The sequence below is a fragment of the Oryctolagus cuniculus genome, chromosome 21 (genome assembly GCF_964237555.1).
Source record: "Oryctolagus cuniculus chromosome 21, mOryCun1.1, whole genome shotgun sequence".
Classification (NCBI taxonomy): domain Eukaryota; kingdom Metazoa; phylum Chordata; class Mammalia; order Lagomorpha; family Leporidae; genus Oryctolagus; species Oryctolagus cuniculus.
The window spans coordinates 7083195-7095405 of record NC_091452.1 but is presented as its reverse complement, the minus strand read 5'-3'; the positions used below and the strand labels follow the sequence as shown (position 1 = coordinate 7095405).

The 12211-nt window shown below is 48.0% G+C and overlaps 1 protein-coding gene across 6 annotated transcripts in view; it reads left to right on the top strand.

The window, feature by feature from the left end:
• CFAP251 (cilia and flagella associated protein 251) overlaps positions 1-11540 on the top strand; it is a 72436-nt gene extending 60896 nt beyond the window's left edge. For 3 of the 6 annotated variants that reach the window (XM_051837762.2, XM_051837764.2, XM_051837760.2), the window contains 3 exons: positions 9320-9548; positions 10232-10347; positions 11267-11540. In XM_051837762.2, coding sequence (XP_051693722.2) covers positions 9320-9548; positions 10232-10347; positions 11267-11419 — 498 coding nt within the window. In that variant the 3' untranslated portion in view covers positions 11420-11540. Of the gene's footprint in view, positions 1-9319; positions 9549-10189; positions 10348-11266 lie in introns of those variants that run through there. The other 3 variants (XM_051837766.2, XM_051837763.2, XM_051837767.2) reach the window with 2 other exon arrangements.
• Positions 11541-12211: the final 671 nt, after the last annotated feature.

Sequence of the window (12211 nt, the reverse complement as noted above, 5' to 3'; positions counted from 1 at the left end):
TAGTTGAACTGGAGGCAGCTGTGCGGAAGCTGTTTACTTCTCTCCCAACGCCATGTTGTGGGAGAGCAGATGCATAGAACAAGTCCCAATTCGAGCAACTTAGTCTAGTCCGGATTGCTCCCCACAACGTTAACTCTCTTTGCTCATTTTAGAAAATTTGGAAAATATACAAAGAATGACTTTCCAAAGTTTTTTAAGAAATATTTTTTTTTAAGTGGCAAAGAAGAAACATTTAAAAAGTCTCATGGGCCTGGGTTCTCTGGGCGATGGTGTTAGGAGCACAATTGCCTGGTCATCTGCTCATGGCCAAAAGGCAAGCCCTTGTCAAGTTTAAATCCGTGCATTGTGTTCATAACACACATTTTCTGTGAACTTTCTGAAGACCCACGGTAAGAAACTGCATTGACAGCTGTATAAAAAGTATGTGGAGCCTGGAGTTAAAGCTCTTCCCTCTGCTGGGGTGGTATATGTGAAGAAAAAATCAGGAGCCAGGGGCCTGGGTTGTGACGCAGCAGGTTAAGCTGCCACCTGTGATGTGGCATCTCAAATGGGCACCAGTTTGAGTCTCAGCTGCTCCACTTCTCATCGAGCTCCCTGCTAACACACCTGGGAAAGCAGCAAAAGATGGCCAAGTGGTTGGGCCCCTGCCACCCACATGGGAGACCTGGATGAAGTGCCTGGTGTCTGGCTCCTGGCTTCAGCTTGGTGGATGAAGAATCAATTTCTCTCCCTCTCCCTCTCCCCCTTCCCCCCCTCCCCTTTTCCCCCTCCCTTCCCCCTCCCCTTTCCCTCCCCCTCTTCCTCTCCCTCTCCCTCCCCCTCTCCCTCCTTCTCCCCCTGTCTCCTTCTGCCCTTCCCCCCTCCCTCCCCCTCTCCCTCTCCCCTTCTCCCCCCTTCCCCGTCTTCCTTTCCCTCTCCCTCTCCCTCTTCCTCTTTCTCTTTCTTTTCTTATTTATTTATTTATTTATTTAAATATTTATTTATTTATTTGAAAAGCAGAATTATGGAGGTAAAGGCACAGAGAGAGAGAGACAGAGACAAGTCTTCCGTCTGCTGGTTCGCTCCCCAAATGGCCACAATGGGCAGAGTGGGACCGATTTGAAGCCAGGAGCCAGGGGCTTCCCCTGGGTCTCCCGTGTGGGTGCAGAGGCCCAAGCACTTGGGCTGCCTTTAGCTGCTTTCCCAGGCAATAAACAGAGAGCTGGATCAGAAGTGGAGCAGCTGGGATTGAACTTGGTATCCATATGGGATGCCGGCACTGTGGGCTGTGGCTTTACCCACTATACCACAGCACCGGCCCCTTTATTTATTTTTTAAATATTTATTTGAAAATCAGAGAGAGAGAGAGAGAGATCTTCTATCCACTGAATCACTCCCCAAGTGACCACAATGGCCGGGACTGAGCTAGGCTGAAACCAGGAACTTCCTCCAGGTCTCCCATGTGGGTGGCAAGGGCCCAAGCACTTGGGCCATCTGCTGCTGCTTTCCCAGGACAGTAGCAAGGAGCTGGATAGGAAGCTGAGCAGCCAAGACACGAACCAGCACCATATGGGATGCTGGCATTTCAGGTGATGGCTTTACCCACCATGCCAGGATGCTGGCTCGGTTCTGCTTTTCATGTAAATGAAACTTTTGAAAAGAAAAGAGAAGTCAGGAGTCCAGTGATGCCCACCAAGAAATACTTTAAGTCAGGAATCAGGCAGCTAGCATGTAACAGTTGTCATCTCTCACAGGTGGAGTGGGAAATCATCACGTTTTCTGCCTGCTCCATACCAATGCGTGAACCTAAGCAGTCTGTGTGAACTGTAATGAGCCGATAGGTTGTAACTGTGCAGGTGACAACTTGAGAGCAGCAAGTGACAGGCTTCAAGATGATCTTCTAGAAGTGTCTTTAATGTGACAGTGAATCCTCTGTGAGTTAGGGGTTTGTACACATGATGTATATAGAAAAGTATACATATAAGTTTATAAAAAAGCAAAGGAGTGGGGAATGGAAGTTCAGGGGGTAATTCAATGAGAAGGGGAGATAGACAGCAAAGGGAAGAAGCACACAAGTGATTTTCTTCTTCAGTTGTGTGATGGTTTTGTTGAGATAGAATTCACAAATGTTAAATTTCACCCTTTTAGGGGGCAGGTGTTTGGCATAGTAGTTAGGCTGGCACCGTAGCTCACTTGGCTAATCCTCCGCCTGCAGCACCAGCCCCTGGGTTCTAGTCCCCATTGGGGCGCCAGATTCTGTCCCGGTTGCTCCTCTTCCTGTCCAGCTCTCTGCTGTGGAAAGCAGTGGAGGATGGGCTGGCGCCGCGGCTCACTAGGCTAATCCTCCGTCTAGCGGCGCCGGCACACCGGGTTCTAGTCCTGGTCGGGGCGCCGGATTCTGTCCCAGTTGCCCCTCTTCCAGGCCAGCTCTCTGCTGTGGCCAGGGAGTGCAGTGGAGGATGGCCCAGGTGCTTGGGCCCTGCACCTGCATGGGAGACCAGAAGGAAGCACCTGGCTCCTGGCTTCGGATTGGCACAGCGCGCTGGCCGTAACAGCCATTTGGGGAGTGAACCAACATAAGGAAGGCCTTTCTCTCTGTCTCTCTCACTGTCTAACTCTATCAAAAAAAAATTAGTTAAGACCCCAATTGGGATGGGGCTGGCAAAATGGCATAGTAGGTAAAGGATTTGCCTGCAGTGTCAGCATCCCATATGGGTGCTGATTTGAGTCCCAACTGCTCCACTTCCTATTCAGCTCTCTGCTATGGTGGGAAAGCAGTAGAAGATGACCAAAGTCCTTGGGCCCCTGCACCCACATGCGGGTCCCAGAGGCTCCTGGCTTCAGATCCGCCCAGCTCTGGCTGTTGCGACCATTTGGGAAGTAAACCAGTGCATGGAAGACCTCTCTCTCTTTCTGCCTCTGGCTCTCTGCCACTCTGCCTTTCAAATAAATACATCCTAAAAATAAATAAATAAATAAAAAAGACGCTAGTTGGGATGCACACATCCCATATCTGAGTGTCTGTGTTCAGATCCCATCTCTACTCTTGAATGAGCACCCTAGGAAACAGGAGGTACTTGGGTGAAGCTCAAGTACTTGGGTCGCTGCCACTCACTTGAAAACCCAGGTGGAGTTTCTGGCTTCAGCCTGGTGCAGCCTGGGCTGTTAAGGGTTAGGGAGTGACCCAGCAGATGGAAGATGATTCTGTTTCTCTGTGCCTCTGTTTCTCTCTCTCTGCCTCTCAATTAAATGAAAATAAATAATTTTTTTTTTTGACAGGCAGAGTGGACAGTGAGAGAGAGAGAGAGAAAGGTCTTCCTTTGCCGTTGGTTCACCCTCCAATGGCTGCCCCGGCCGGCGCGCTGCGGCCGGCGCACCGTGCTGATCCAATGGCAGGAGCCAGGAGCCAGGTGCTTTTCCTGGTCTCCCATGGGGTGCAGGGCCCAAGCACCTGGGCCATCCTCCACTGCACTCCCTGGTCACAGCAGAGAGCTGGCCTGGAAGAGGGGCAACTGGGACAGAATCCGGCTCCCCGACCGGGACTAGAACCCGGTGTGCCGGCGCCGCTAGGCAGAGGATTAGCCTAGTGAGCCGTGGCGCCGGCCTAAAATAAATAATTTTTTTAAATTTGCCCTTTTAAGGTGTACAATTCAATGAGTTGCAGAACCATCATCAGAATCCAGTTTGACATTGTCACTCTTTATTTCCCCCCAACCCCTCATCCTCAGCCATAGACAGCCATGAATTTACTTCCTGCTCCCCTGGACTTGCCTCAAATAGATATTTTGTATCGATGGGTCCACATGTATATTTCTTTTGTGATAGCTTCTTCCACTTGGCATACTTTGTTCCAAAGCGCATTTTCAAGATTCATCCATGCTGTAGCACATGTCAAGTCTGTTCTTTTTTACAGCCAAATAATATCCCATGATATGGTCATTCCACTGCGATTTAACTGCAGACAATCAGGTGGTTTCCGTTTGGCAGCACGGTGAGGATGTTGCTGTGCGTGTTCGTGTCCTGCTTTTCCTGTGGATGTGTTTTGTTGTAGGCGTGTATCTAGGAGTGGGACTACTGGGTCTCATGGGAACTCTGCTGAATCTCTTGAGAAACAGCCAAACTGTTTTCCATAGCAGCTGTACAGTCTGCACTCCTGCCTCTGTCTGAGTTTCAGGCTCCCTGCATCCTCACTAGGCTGGGTACTGTCTGTCCGATTTCCGCCAGGCTAGTGGATATGAAGTGGTTTCTCACTGTGGCTTTGGTCTGCATTCCCTCTGGGTGAGCATCATCTCATGTGCTTGTTGGCCATCCACGGATCTTCCTGGAGAGATACCTATTCAGATGATCTGCCTGTTTTTAAAGTGATTTGTCTCTTGTCATTGAATTGAACAAGCTCTCTTTTAAAATTATTCAGGGGCTGGCATGGTGGCATAGTGGGTTAAGCTGCCTCCTACAGGGCTGACATCCCTTATGGGCACCGGTTCAAGTCCCTGTTGCTCTACTTCTGATCCAGCTCCTTGCTTATGTGCCTGGGAAAGCAGTGGAAGATGGCCCATGTGCTTGGGTCCCTGCACCCCTGTGAGAGACCTGGAAGGAGCTCCTGGCTCCTGGCTTTGGCCTGGCTTGCCTTTGGCCTGGCCCAACCCTGGCAGTTGGGGCCATTTTGGAAATGAACCAGCAGATGGAAGACCACTCTCCTTCCTTCTCTTTAACTCCCCCCTTCCATCTCCCCCTCTCTCTCTCTAACTCTGCCTTTCAGATAAAATAAATATATAACTAAGTCTTTTAAAAAAAAACTTTTTAAATTCATCTTCATTTATTTGAAAGACAGAAACAGAGGTCTTCCATCCATCAGCTCATGCTCCAGATATCTGCAGCAGCCAAGGCTGGACCTCAGTCTGAGTCTCCCCCATGGGTGGCCGGGACCCAAGCGTGTGAGCCATCACCTGTTGCCTCCCAAGGTGTGCATTAGCTGGATGATGGAATCGAAAGCAGAGTAGCAGCTTGAACCCAGGCACTCTGATGTGTGTTGTGCTGTTCCAAGTGGGTGTTTAACTAAGGTGCCAAATGCCTACTCCTGGAAGAGTTGTTTGTCTTTTCCAGGGTATAAGGTCACTTATCAGATACAGGTCCTTTGAGCACTTTCTGTCTCTGGGTTGTCTTTTCATGTTCCTGATGGTGTCCTTTGAAGCATAATTTTCTTAATTTTGATGAAGTCCAATTTTCTTGCCATTTTTCTTCTGTAATTTTGTGCTTTTGTTATCATATGTAAGAAGATTTTTGCCAAAACCAAGGATGTACTCCTGTGATTTCTTTTCTGACCCATTGGGAGTCAGTTTTTGTGAGTGATGTGAGGAAGGTGTCCAGTTTTGTTCTTTCTCAGTGTATATTGGTTGTCCCCACACCGTTTGTACAAGACTGTTTTCCTATTGAATTGAATTGACACCCTTGTCAAAAATCTGTTAGTGATGAAGATGCGTGAGGATTTCTGGACTCCTAATTATCTTCTGTTGAAATCTGTGTCAGTCCTTCTGCCAGAACCAACTGTTTTGGTTACTGTAGCTTTGTAGAAATTTTGAAATCAGCAAATACGAGTCCTTCACTTTGTTCTTTTTCAAGATTGTTTTGGCTGTTCTTGGTACCTTTTGAAGTATGAATGTTAGGATCAGCTGATCAAATTTTCTGCAGGAAAACCATCTGGAATTTTGATAAGGATTCTGTAGTCTATAGATCAACTTTGTAGTATTGCCATCAATTTGGATAATGTTGCCATTGTTTAATTTTCTTTTTTATTTCTTTTAATAATATTTTATAGTTTATGTAAGTCTTGTATTTGTTTTATTAAATTTATTCCTAAAGGGTCCAAATGCTTGGGCCCCTGCACCCACATGGGAGAACCAGATGAAGCTCTAGACTCCTGATATGGTCTGGCTCAGCTATGGCTGTTGTGACCATTTAGGAAGTGAACCAGTGGATAGAAGATCTAGATTAATCTCTCTCTCTCTCCCCCTCTCCCTTCCTCCTTCCCTCTCCCCCTTATGTAACCTTGTCTTTCAAATTAAAAAAGAAATTATTTTCATAATTTGTTTTCTTTCTTTCTTTTTTTTTTTTTTTGACAGGTACAGTTAGACAGAGAGAGGGAGAGAGAGGTCTTCCTTCTGTTGGTTCCCCCCCGCAAATGGCTACTATGGCCAGCGCTATGCTGATCCGAAGCCAGGTGCCAGGTGCTTCTCCTGGTCTCCCATGCGGGTGCAGGGCCCAAGCACTTGGGCCATCCTCCACTGCACTCCCAAGCCACAGCAGAGAGCTGGACTGGAAGAGGAGCAACCGAGACAGAATCTGGTGCCCCAACCGGGACTAGAACCTGGGGTGCCGGCACCGCAGGCGGAGGATTAGCCTAGTAAGCCGCGGCGCCGGCCACAATTGATTATTGCTATTGTGCCCTGCAACCTTGCTGAGCTTATATACCACTTCTCATAGTTTCTGATGCGTTGTTTTGGATTTTTCTGTGTGTAATCATATCATCCTTAAGTCAAGATAATTTTGCTTCACTAGAACATTTAGTACAATGTGGACTGAGGTAAAGCTATGGACATCCTTATCTCATTCCTGAACATGGGGGGGAAAGCATTTAGTCTTTGATCACTCAGTGTAATGTTAGCTGTGGGTTTTTCATAATAATCATTATTGGATTGAGGAAATGTCCTCCACTTCTAGTTTCTTGAGTGTTTTTAGTCATGTAAGCTTGTTACATTTTCTCAAATGTTTTCTGCTGCAACTATTTAGATGACCATGTATGTGTGGTTTTTGTCCTTTGTCCTGTTGATAATTATGTATTGCACTGAGGTTCATATGTTGAAACAACCTTGCATTCCCAGGGTAAATCCCACTTGGTCATGCTACCCAGTTCTTGTGGTATGTTGCTAGGTTCTCTGTGCTTGTATTTTGTTGAGGGTGTTTGCATCTAAAAATCATAAGAGATGTCTTTGCTGTTTTTTGTTTCAGTATATTACTGGTCTTACAGAATGAATTGGGAAATATTCTATTTTCTTCTTTTTCTGAAGAGAGTGTGTGTGGAAAATTTTTGTTCTTCTTTAAATATTTGGTAGAATTAACCATTGCAGCCGTCTGGCCCTTGATTTCTCTTTGTGTCAAGTTTAAAATGACTAATTCAATCTCTATTGAAAGTCTATCCAGATGTTCTATTTTTTTTTTCAAGTTAGTTTTGGTTGCTTCTATTTGTGCAAGAATTCTTCCTTTTTATATAAGTTATCTATGTTGACACATAGTTGTTCATAGTATTCCCTAATGCTCAAGGTGTTACTTTTCTTTTATTTTATTTTCTTCTACAAGTTTTCTTCTGTTTTACTTCCCTTTATCCCTTGCTTCTTTCTTCTCTCTTTTTTTAATTATTTATTTATTTTCATTGTTTAATTAGAAACAGGGACAGAGACAGAGGGACAAACAGTGATCTTCCACCTATTGGTTCACTCCCTAGCTACCCACAACAGCCAGGGCTGGGCCAGGCCAAAGCCAAGAGCCAAAAAAATCAATCTGGGTTTCCCACATAGGTGGCAAGGCCCCCAGTACTTGGGCCATCATCTGCTGCTTCCATGGGGTGTGTATTTGCAGAAAGCTGAATCAGAATAGAGGAGCCAGGACTTAAACCATGTACTCCTGTATGGGATGCAGGCATCCTAAGCAGTGTCTTAACTGCTGTGCCAGATTCTCACCCCATTGCTTGGTTTTTATTTCTGTAGTGTCAGTAGTGAGGTCACTTCTTTCATTTTTGATTTTTTTTAAAGATTTATTTATTTATTTGAAAGTCAGAGTTACACAGAGAGAGGAGAGGCAGAGAGAGAAAGAGAGGTCTTCCGTCCGATGATTCACTCCCCAGATGGCCGCAACGGCTGGAGCTGCGCCGGTTCGAAGCCAGGAGCCAGGAGCTTCTTCCAGGTCTCCCACACAGGCACAGGGGCCCAAGGACTTGGGCCATCCTCTACTGCTTTCCCAGGCCACAGCAGAGAGCTGGATTGGAAGTGGAGCAGCCGGGACTCGAACTGGCGCCCATATGGGATGCTGGCGCTTCAGGCCAGGGTGTTAACCAGCTGTGCCACAGCGCCGGCCCCTCATTTTTGATGTTGATAATGTGAATATTTTTGTTTCATGGTTAGTCTAGTTAAAGATTTGTCAGTTTTGTTGATTTTTTTCTGACTTATGTTTCTTTAGGTGTTCATTTAAAAAATGCCATGTGAATTGCATATATTTTACATATAGTCTGTTGTATATATAAAATAGTGCACAGTAAAATTACAAAGGCAAAAGGAGTTATAAGGTGGTTGAGAAACATACTAGGGGCTTGGGTCCTATGGTTGAGTGTCACTCTAAGTTACTAGCTTATTCAGATAAACAAATTTCAAAGTTCTTGAGGATTCTGTCTTTAAAATGAAATTAATATGTGTTTCACAAGGCAAGAGAGTGGTGGATGCACCCTTGGGTAAAAGGTGAGACAGTGAGGGGCCAGCGCCGTGGCTCACTTGGTTAATCCTCCACCTGTGGTGCCGGCATCCCATATGGGCACCGGGTTCTAGTCCCAGTTGCTCCTCTTCCAGTCCAGCTCTCTGCTGTGGCCCGGGAGGGCAGTGGAGGATGGCCCAAGTGCTTGGGTCCTGCACCCGCATAGGAGACCAGGAGGAAGCACCTGACTCCTGGCTTCGGATCGGCATAGCGCTGGCTGTTAGCAGTCATTTGGGGGGTGAACCACCAGAAGGAAGGCCTTTCTCTCTGTCTCTGTCTCTCTCACTGTCTAACTCTGACAAAAAAAAAAAAAAAAAAAAAAAAAAAGTGAGACAATGAAACGAATTCCTGCTCAGGCTGACAAATCTGATACTGTATCAGGGCTGCAGTAACAAAGTAACACAAACCAGCCACAGAACCTGCTCTTTCACAACAATCCAAATCCAGCTTTCAGCAGAGTCGGGAGGGCGGCAAACCTTGGCTTAGAGCTGTGCTTCTCTGGTCCCTGCGTCAGCAGCCCTTCCCTTCCTGCACGTCCCTGTCCCTTTCCTGCAAGGACAGCAGTCACACTGGAGCAAAGGCCCACTCTGCTCGGCTGTGACCTCATGACGACTGCATCTGCCATGGTCCTGTCACCACTAACCCCGCACTCTGAGGTCCTGGGGCTTCAACGTATTTTTCTTGGGAGGCACAATCATCCCATAATGGACATGTTCTAAGCCACTTGTGTAAATTTGTCTTGTTAATGCTTTAAGTTTTAGAAGCCTATGGAAGCGTCATTCCTTTTTACCATGATCTTTTTATTTTTATATCTCTCCCCTAGATTGCGGATATGTTTAATGAAGTCAAATTTAGCGAGTATGTAAACACTGGGAAGATAATTGACAAAATCAACTTGCCAGATTTCCTCAAAGTTTACCTCAATCACAGGCCGCCTTTCGGTAACACCATGAGTGGCATTCAGCAGACCTTTGAGGTTCTGGGTTTCACCAATTCCAGAGGACAAAAGGCTATTCGAAGAGAGGATTTCCTGAAACTGCTCCAAACGAAAGGTGAGTGCACAAACAGGGCGTCTGGGAACATCCTCCAGCATTCCCAGGGGAAGAGCGAAGCCTGGTGAGCCAAACTCCTGGGAGCCCCGTCTTTCAGGGGAGAGCAGGAACCTCCTTCTGCCCACCTGCACGTGTGGGGTGATGGGAGAGACCCTGGCCTGGCTGCCGGGAGAAGGGGGCTTCTGCTTCAGCTCTCCGGAGCTCTGTAGGGCCTGCGTCCTCCCTGCAAAGCCACAGGGGAAGTTCCAGCCTCACTGTCCCATGTGGCTGCCATTTAGATTAGGACATGTTTGTGAAATAAATCTACACCGTGGCCAACTTTTCTGTTAATTTTTGCCCACTTTTCCTTGTGACTGTGTATGAGGCAGCTCAGCAGGTACTCTGTTTGGGTGATATTCTCATCTCTGTCCAGCTGGGTGGTTTTGATGTGAGAGAACCCAGTCTTTTTCAGCAAGCTGCCTTTGAGCTCTGCCAGCTCCAGCCTAGTCACACCGTAGTCACACCGTAGTCACACCGTAGTCACACCATAGGAGGAAGTCTGTGTGACGGTGACGTGGAACTCTAGATTGTGTGTGGGTCCGAAGGAAAGCAGATAGTACAGAGTGCTTCTGTAAGACCCTGGATGATAATCCTGTACTTAGCCCTAGAACTGAGTGGCTGCCTTTGTGCTTGATGGAGCCCAGGTGAGCACATGACCCAGGAGGAGATGTCCAACTGCTTCGCTACACTGTTCGGCCTGAATCCTGAGGGCTGGGGATCGGAGCCCGCTGCCACCTCCGTCAAAGGTACCTTGTCAAAGGTAGACTTGAGTGCATTTACTGCCCCTTACTGTACAAGCGCCTCGCTGTGAGGCTGTGCACGCAGAGGCAGCCATGGTGAACGAGTGAGGACTAGACTGGTGACCTGTGGGATGAGAGTCCTGTTCCTCTCATGGGTTCTGGCCTCATTTCTCTCCCTATTCCTTGGATCAGTTCTTTGTCTTTGTGGGTTGGGTGGGTGGACCCTGGCTACCAGTAGAGTCCAGCTCAGCACGGCTGTGTCCAGAGAGGTGTGGCTAGGGAGGGGCAGCAACCAGGTGGGCAGCTCGAGGCCAGCTTCTGGCCACCAGGACCTTCAAGTGTTTAAGCATCTCCTGCCTTCCCGTCCCACCCTTGCCTGAGGGTTGTCCTTCTCCCTTTTCCTCGAGTCCACTGGGCGGGAAGTGAGGGCTACACATGCAAGCCCAGGAGTGAGCAATCCCAGCAGCCCCCCTGCCTGTCTGGGCTGGAAGGTCTCCCCAGACAAGACCACCGCCAGCCTCCCTTCTCCTTCACTGCTGTGTCTGATTAGACAAAGTTCCTGGTCTCACATCTTTGTAGACACTGGTGCCCAGCAGGTTGTTTCCAGGCTGTGTGCTCCCTGCTCCATTCTCTTGTGTCCTTGGCATCTCAGGATGCAGCCTTGTTGATGGTGGGTGTTTATGTTGTGACAAAAGGATTCCAAGAAATGGAAAAAATACAGCCACATGGTGTGGCTGGAGCTAACAGGGCTCTGTTCTCTAAGGAGGGATTTTAACCACTCTCCCTGCAAGGGTTTTCAAGGAACCAAAGCCCAGTGAACCCAGGCCTGGAGCACCCCTCCTTTTCCTTCAGCATCCCATCCCAGTGCCTTTGGAAGGCATGTCTGAATTAGAAACCCAGTCGCTGTAGAGGTGTGTGACTCTTTTCTTGTTGGGCTAGGATCAGAAATTTGCCTTGAAGAAGAACTTCCAGAAGAAATCACTGCAGAAATATTCACAACGGAAATCCTTGGCTTGGCCATTTCAGAAGATTCCGAACAAAGTGGTCAGTGAAGTTGTGAGGAATGTTCGAAGCCCAGAGGCAGCATGCTGAGTGTGTGTGTATGTGTGTGTGTGTGTGTGTGTGTGTGTGTGTGATTTCTGCATTTCCCTGCCCACGTTCTGCTCATCAGGACATTTGGACATTAAAAGCAAGTTTCTGTTCGGCAATGGAATTTGCAAAGTTGGACATTCCACTGTTTCTGAAATAGAAAAGTAGGGGGAGGCAGGAACAGCCCTGGCAGCTGGGTGCTGATGGCTGTGGGATCCCCGGGCCTGAGCCATGAAGAGGGTGCTGTCAAGAGGTCCATGCAGGGCACAGCAAGGCTGGGCTGGAGGTGGAGGCCTTAGCAGCAGCCGGCCCCCTTCATGACACCCGCCGGGCATCACCCCAGCTGTTTGGGGCCCCCAAGAGTTCTGTGAGTGGCTTCTTCTCTACAAAATACCTAGGCGGTTGGTGAGGCCCTCGGGAAGCGCATCACTGGTCAAGCTTCACAGTGGGGCAACTGCCAGAGAGAAGCAGAAGCAGCCAGCCCCGTGTGTGACACATCTGGGCCTCACCTGGTACACCGCACTAGCCCAGGTGGTTGATTGGCCGCCTCACACTCCACTGGGCTGCGAAGCACACAGGAGGCAGAAATCATCTGCAGCTCTGCACGTGGTTAAGTTGGCAGCGATATGTTGGCCTTTAAAGTATGTTGGCACCATAGTGTACACAGACGAAAGCTAGGGTCTCAGTTTATCTCCATTACTTGAAAGGCAGATGTGTATCATATGTATGTATATATGAGACACAGAGAGAAATCTTCCATCTACTCATTCACTCGTTAAGTGCCCACAACAGCTG